Raw genomic sequence first — 8,431 nt, 5'->3', positions numbered from 1 at the left:
TCTATATCAGTCTATATATAATATTTAAACAGTACATTCTATGATGATATTCAGTAGATTTTATTTAAGGCAAATTTTTTTAATTAATAGGGAACCACTCTTGTTGACTGTATGCTGTTTTTCACTGACATTATAGACAAAATAGACATTTAAAATTTATGTGTTAGTTTATTAATAAAATTCTTTAAGTTAAAATTAATTGTGGATTCAAGAAAAGTCCAAATTATGGAAAAATTTGAACATTCATTTTTGAAAGTTAAACAAATTTTTGCACTTTTCTAGTGTTTGAGGCCATATTATGCATTATTTGATAATATTACATTTTTACTTCCTTTTCCACTCTTAATTTACTTCAACTTTTTAAGCTGAAGATAAACTTTTGCATGTCCTGCATCTAGACATGATAAAAATATAGCCAATTATAATAGAGTTTGAATTATCTGAGTTTTTAGACATTTCAAAGGGAATAACAGTAGTTTTAAATTAATCAGGTTTAAATTAACTAGATCAGTTATAGTTCAATGAATTAAACATTTTTTTATTTAATTAATCAGAAAAATTAAATATTACTTCTGTTTAAAGAATTAATATTGGAAGTTAATATTGCATACAATTGTGACCAGAGGGTCTGCACCAGACTGGTGATGCCTACGTCAGGACTGATACCACTATATCCCTTAAGGTTGATACAGAAACCTTCGGCTGCTATTCCAATTGTGCGCGAGTGGTCGTGTATGTAAATACTAGGAGTCAGGAGACCGACCGAGAGACAATGCGGCCGAAAGAAGTGCACACTGCAACTCAATTATAAAAGGAAAAATTGTCTGTTTATTTATATAAATTATTTATACATATACATAGGATAACAGAGTTTTGTTATAGCTTTTATAGCATTATAAAATCGACACGTTCTAATATCATAACATACTGGATAATATGCCTATAATGTAACATAGTCTATTGGACTTTATACTAGTCGATATCGGGTTTCTATCAAGAGGGAGCATTTACATTATTACACACGATGCTAAATATCTTGATCATTGATTGTAGATTGTAGATTGTAGATTGGGTTGAGGTCATAGATCGCTTTAGGAATGGGATTGTCAACAGTGGAGGTAATTCAAGTTCGTTAAGTCTTCTTCTTGGATCAAAGAGTTTAGACATTCTAAGAACTGCAATGATGGACAGGAACAGCGGTCAATGGGATCGGTGGTGGAACACAGTTACACTATACTTAAGGGAAGGAGCCAGTCAGCAAACTCTCATTGTCAGTTGCAATGTTCATCTTTATATTTTGGGGGTCCTCCCCCTTGATTTTGATGCCCTTTTTTGGTAATGTTTAGGGTTTAGACCAATAGATGAATTTAGGACGATAGTTCCTAGTGACACATTCATTCGGAAAATGGTCACCTTTAGAAAAGAAGTAGATCTGGGAAAAGATACGATCACATCCTTCCAGTTTTTTTTATTAAATGTTGGGAAAATTTTCTTTTTTATAATATGTGAAATTTAAGTGNCCAAAACACACAGCAAATTTGGTAAAGCAATGGTTTTAACAGAAAAGGGTGAATCTTATGATATGGCCAGCCCAATCGCCAGACCTAAACCCCATAGTAAATCTTTGGGATAAAGTTGAGTTATGTATATGCCAGCATACATATTCGAATCCAGATGAATTATGGTCTACCATTTAAAAAGCATGGTTTGAGACTTCCAAATCACTGCTTGACACCTTAGTTGATTCAATGGAATGTAGATGTGATGCAGTGATCAGAAGCTTTGGTTATGCCACAAAATACTAATATTTTGTCCTAAAAATACTGGACAAATCTGCATACTTCCTTTGGTAGCTCTACTTTTGTTACAGTGTAAAATATAAAAATTGTTTGTTTTTTCTTTAGTAAATCAGATTTAAAATAAAATCTGTTTGATTCAATTGAGTATTTTGACTCTTTTCAACTATTACAATATTAATTATGTAGTAGGTGGTGAACAAAATAGAAGTCTCATTTTTAAAACATATGTCAAGGGTAGTTCTTCTTTTGGCCACTACTGTACATAGTAGGCAAACAGACCACTAATAGAGATTATCAAGACTGAATCAATGGAGGTTTATTTTTAAAATTTTCTTTGACCCTGTAATTTTGTTACTTGTGGGTTTGTATACTAACAATTGACTACAGTGGATACTAGAGCAGAATACATTTCAGGGTAATAGAATATGAGGATACTATAAAAACTGAATTAAATTCAAATTGTCTTATGACTTGCCTCAATCCTACTGCAAATTGTCTTATGACTTGCCTTAATCCTACTAGCAGATGTGCTCTGAACTGTGGAAGCATATATGTTGTTCAATATTTCATTGACAAGTGAATTTTTCTTATAAGATGTGGCCACTGTAAAAGTCCCTCATACAGTTTCTCACATGAATTTCTATTACAGATGCATCAAGGTTACTTTACCAGAAACATTGCCTTCAACGTTGTGACAGTAAATTGAGTTTTTTTTGTTTGTTCATGTATGCTCACAGAATTTATGAGAGAGAAGATCCTTTCAGTGGTAGACAGAGAATAAATTACACTAAACTATAAACTATCTTCTGTTCTTGATGACAGGGAACACTTTGTCTGGAAATGGCAAAATACTTCACCCCACTGGGTATCAATCCCTGCTTGTTTGGAGTTCCAGCCTGATATCATGCCAGCTGAAGCAAACCTGCACACGTTGCTTTTATCATTGAATAGTTTATTATCATTAATTTCCAGATGTGAAAGTTTTGATTCAAATAAAGGATGCTTGCTTCAACATTTCTTCAAAGCAGCAGTTTTTTAAACCTTACCCAACTGAAGCCATGTATGTTTCAGGCTTCTGCCGCTTTCTTGCTTGTGATTTGTGCAAGCAAGAAAGCAGCAGAAGCCTACAACAGAACAAGACACTTAGAGTGAAGCCGTTTACTGTTACTATAGGCACTGAAGCTGGATATCTATACAATGAGATAAAACCCCATAGATAACTTAATTGAAAGCTACAAAACAAGCCAACCTGTATTAAAAGACACAATCTTATTTCTATTGTTATCTTTAGCTTCGAAATCTGTTAGTCACAAAATTGTGCCAAGCTGTTGCTAATGTAGAAAGACCATTTCAGCAATATCGTTGTATGGAAATATTAGTGCTTTGTTGGAATTGATAAGGAAAAGTCATATTAATATGGTTCCATTTAAAGTTAAAAAAATTAATTTCCTTTAACTTCATTTATTACTATGCTTCCCTGAAGGCCAGATAGCTGTGATGGTTAATTGTAAAATTGTCAATACTTTGCTATAATATAACATTCTGCCATAATTTAAAAAAAAATATTTTTTACTATTCAATTTGTCACAAACAGTAACTGTTGAAAATGAAGCTAGGGTTTTGCCTATAAGATATATATGTTGCTTTGTACAAACTTGTTACCACCAAGTGATATTGAAGGAAGTCTCTTGTGCTGCCAAATGGCAGCTTTTGTGGTATCACTCAAGTATATTAGGATTTTATATTGGAGTATTGGATGACTTATAATGTATACAATGCAAGAGCAGTTACATCTTGTGACAGACTGTCAGTTAGCTGCCAGTGTATTCTATAAAATATACTAACATTGTTTATTCAGTAAATCAAGGGCATAAAATGCCTCCTACTTTAATGAGACATTTTCTTACATCATACCACAGCTGGTCAAAAAGTGATTTCTCTGTTTAAATAAGAGACAAGTTATATTGAAAGAACTGTAATGTCAGTGCAATCAAACATTTGTATTTCTGCAAATTTTATTACCATCCCATTTCTGTTCTCAGGAATTTTTCACTTTATTTCCATTCCTGTATTGTGTATATTAATGTTCTGTTCTGACCATTCTTATTGGAATTTTGTGGGAAATAGGGTTTCTGCAAAACTTGTGCTTTTTGTCAGCTTGTTTGTGCACGCATGTGCGTGTTACTTAATAGTTAATTCTTTGAAAACATAATTTCATATTTTAAGTAATTATGCATTTAATTTTAACTAAAATTGTTATTTTTAAAATAATTATTATACACCTATATTTCTTAAGAGAACAACAAATATGTTTTTAAGACAAAATGTCTTTTCTCATCATCTACATATGAATTTGAGGCTGGATTAATGAAAATCTCATAAAATGGAGCATAGTATCTCACCTACGTTGTAAAGTTATCAGAAATTTACAGTATCTTATATCTCATATTCACAAAATACATTATAGTATTTATGACAAAGCAGAAGTTGATAATGATGGAATGTTTGGTAACACATCGCTAGTGACTATTTACAAGGTGTGCTTTTTAAGTAAGTACCATTTTGATATTAAAAAAACACAACTGCATTTTTTAAAAATAATTTTCTTACATGAAAGCTTGTACTTTAATCTACTTTTCAACATAATTTCCTCCAATATGTAGGCACTTTTCATATTGTACAACTAGCTTCTGAATTCCATCCTCACAGACACCTGCCACCTGATTTGGCAACCATTGCAGCATGGCGTTTTGCCATTGTCGTCTTAGTGCTGACTGCCTAGATGCCTTTTTCAAGTGGAGGAACAAGTGGTTGTCACTAGTCTCTAGATCAGGGCTATATGTAGAGTGATCAAGTTGTTCCCAGTTATATAATGTAATAAGATTTCGAGTTCGTTGAGCCACGTGTGGGCGGGCACTGTCATGAAACAAAACAATCCTCTTACTGAGCTTGCCATGCCTTTTGTTTTGGATGACGAAATTGTAAAGTGTCTGTTTTCTCAAAGTTTTGCAACAACTTTCTGCACCAAGTCTTCAGTAATGACAGACGGTCGCCTACTACACTTCTTATCATGGACATTAATACCACTGTCTTTAAATGCTCTAGCCAATTTTCTTACCATTCCATCGCTCATAATGTTTTTTCCATACACCTCACTAATCTGCCGATGAATGTCAGCTGATTTCACATCTTTTGCATTAAAAATACAAATCACTGCGCGTACTTCTCAATTGGCAGGATTTTCAAATGTCTCAGGCATTTTAAACACACACAAACAAATGTAAAATGAATGAATGCTTTCGTAATTGCATCTGTGGCTAGCCAACAGATGTAGGTATTCAGCACACATTCGCGGAACACCAATCGTAGCACTGCAGCGGTCCTATTTTAAAACGGTACTTACTTAAAAAACATGTGTCGTATTTTCCTTTTAACATTGCAGTTAGAAAGTGTTCTTTTGTATTTTCAGAATTTTTTTATTTTTCACATATTTCCAATGTCTAAGGTAATAGATATCTTTATATTGTTGAAATTAAAACATTTTGTAGATGGCATATAAAAAAAGAGAAAAAAGATGGTAGAAAGTATACTGTAAGATACAAACATGGAACAAAAATTGTTTAAAACTGATATTTTGATTATACTAATAGAAATATTGAAAGAATGGACAAATTGTAAAAACTTCAGTAAATGAAAAGAAAATGTTACAAAAATATTTTATTCATTATAATGTATGACATTATGCAGGTTTAAAATTAGCAGTTGTCTGGAACAACCAGACGACCAAAATTTTATTTGGACTACCGAATGTACTTTCAAAGTTATCTAGCAGACAGCCTCATTTATTTTCTCTTTTTTTTTTTTTTTTTTTTTTTAACTTTTTTGTATTTGTGAATATTTTATCTTGTTAAATAGTAATGAATACTTTTCTTAATGATGATAAAAACAAAACAGCTGAAAGTCCATTTTAGATGTCGGACCTTATGATGACAAATCAACATGACCACCGTGGTATATGGCAGCAGAAAGAACATGAGATGAGAAAATAAAAAAATTAAGATTCATTTGAGTATCTAACATTATCATCATTGCCATTGTATTGACTTATGAGAGTTTTAGATATGTTATTTACATGACATTTTGTAACTGGAAACTTACAAGAGATTTTGTGCTAACTTATGATATGAGGTGTTTGTGAATCCAATCTGAGTTACAGTGTTCAATACAGTTGATATTTATACATGCATGCAATATTATAATAAAAAAATATATATATAATTTGAAAAATTATAAATTATGATTAATATATATATATATTTACATACAGGGGGGTGAAAAAGTAGGTATACAGTTGTTGTTATAAAAAATCATCCAGGGAGAAAATAGAGGGGAAAAAACATTTATTTTTATGTACAAATTAAATCACAAATAAGGAATATATACTAATAAAAGATAATAAAAATAATAATAATAATGAACATTATAAAGTCAACACACCTTACTACTGAGAAAGCACATTTATTAAGCTAAACAAACGTTTTCAACCCATTTCATGGGCCATCCTCAGGTTAATGACGTTCGAATGAATGGCTTTTCGAACACGTTCAAATTTAAATTATATTAGAACACCAAACATTTGTATTTCTCAGATTCTCAACTGTATACCTACTTTTGCACCCTCTTGTGTATTAAAAAATTTTTATTCATAATATAAATATGAATGAAATTAAATATCCTTTCAGTATTATTTACAGTTAAGTTAAAACACAAATTTAAATAAAATACGGATAATGATAGAAGTAAGATTGTCATCAGAATGAGAGATAGAATACTATTCAAATCTTTATCTGTAAAAGTTTTACAATTGTAGTATTATTGAATTATCACACAAACCAATTTCACTGTTAGCTCTGCTATAAATTTATGAAAATTTATAAATTCAAACAAAACACAAAATAAGATAGGATAATTTATTAACACAATACTGAAAAAACTGCAATAATCTTTCACTAGTGCTGATGGTAAACAAACATTTTAGTTGAATAAAGCAATAAGCATGCTATCTTGTGTATCATCCAACCAGTATGCTTAATTAGGAATTATTATAACTGAATACATTCATTGCAAATGATACAAATTTAACAGTACTAACATATACTACAGGGTGTCCCAAAAGTTTCCATACATAGAAAGGTAAAATGTAACTTTATTCATAAAACATTTAAAATGTCAGCATGAAGATTTGTGTCAATGGATTGATGGAGTAAAGCAATGGAACACATGGGTGATCTGCCAATGGGGTAACTTCTAGCAGGACTTCCTATGTGGAAACTGAATTCTGTTTAGGTGTTAGACACGTGAAGAAAACCCAGAATACTGCATGGTGGCCAGCCCATTGGTCAGCTACGAACTAATGACCAACTGCCAATAAATATCCAATGATTTTATTTATTTGGCTACTGGTGGACTTGATATATATCAATTTATGGAGACTTTTTTTAATCCCCTGTATTTTTAATATATTGTCTCATTAAAGTATTATAGATAATTGGCTTTAAAATAAACATTTTACTGTTAGTCATAAATATCTTTCATAAATGCTGTTTTCAAAAAAGGATAGTTAAAATTTTAAATTTGAAAATTCTAGTTTTTGTTAATTATGTAAAAATTTATTAGAATTATAATCTAAGGTCCATTATACTTTATTTATACTGAAATTTGAGATAGTAAAATTACATTACAAATTTAATTTTTTATGTGGTTAAATAAATGTTGAACTGAAAATTTTTTGATTTTTTAAGGTAATGGTCTTCCTTAAAGGATTTACCCCAGAAGAAAGAAGAAAACTTGCAAAGGTAACCTCAATTCTAGTAGCTGGTGGTCAAATACCTGCTTCTGTTCTTGCAAATACATTGCAGGATCATTTAGTAAGAGATGGTAAGATAAACTTTCTATTTACTTATGCAAGTAACTGTTGGATATATAGTTACATGAGTTGATACAATATTTTTAGGAATTGCCTTAGAATTTATTATGGATGTCTTTCAAGCATGGCTTGTAGATAAAGATAGCACTTCATTATGGGGAGCTTTACGTAAAGCAGGGCTAGATACTCGTTTGTTGGTATGTTTTTGTTACCGATAATTAATGTAAAATGTTTTTTATAGTTATAATCAGAATAAAATTATACCATTCTTCATTTATAAGCACTATTTTTTGTTTAAGGTTTTTAGAATGCTGCAAGAAGATAAAACATGAAACTATAAATCTTGATTTATACTAAAGAAACATCATTTTCATAATTAGCTAGGAAAATGTGTCTAAAATTCTGAAATTTCATTTAATGCACTTCAAATAGAATAAATTATCAATGTCTTTATTGTGTCCTTTTACACACCTCAGGAACAAAACTGTATTTTTTTCCACTGAAGTCAACCTTTTATTGGAGTCTACTCAGCTGCCTTAATATGCAAAAAAACATTTAAAAACATTCCAGGGTGATGGCACAGTGAAATAAAAATATATTAATTAACACATTGGTCAGGATGACATTAATAATTAAAAAATAGAAGAAATTATTAATGTCATTCCTGGCCAATGTGTTAAGTTTATATATATTAATATATATATAT

At 30.8% G+C, this 8,431-nt stretch overlaps 1 protein-coding gene across 3 annotated transcripts in view; it reads left to right on the top strand.

Annotated features, from left to right (window-relative positions):
• LOC111622648 (basic leucine zipper and W2 domain-containing protein 2-like) overlaps nucleotides 1–8,431 on the top strand; it is an 80,201-nt gene that overhangs the window by 52,448 nt on the left and 19,322 nt on the right. For all 3 annotated transcript variants that reach the window (XM_023365060.1, XM_023365061.1, XM_023365062.1), the window contains exons 6-7: nucleotides 7,601–7,736; nucleotides 7,813–7,922. In XM_023365060.1, the coding sequence (XP_023220828.1) occupies nucleotides 7,601–7,736; nucleotides 7,813–7,922 (246 nt within the window). The remainder of the gene's footprint in view (nucleotides 1–7,600; nucleotides 7,737–7,812; nucleotides 7,923–8,431) is intronic.

The sequence above is a fragment of the Centruroides sculpturatus genome, unplaced genomic scaffold (assembly GCF_000671375.1).
Source record: "Centruroides sculpturatus isolate CEXI.00-Female unplaced genomic scaffold, Cexi_2.0 scaffold340, whole genome shotgun sequence".
Lineage (NCBI taxonomy): Eukaryota > Metazoa > Arthropoda > Arachnida > Scorpiones > Buthidae > Centruroides > Centruroides sculpturatus.
Note: the sequence above shows the minus strand (reverse complement) of the source record. Positions and strands in the feature narration are given on the sequence as shown.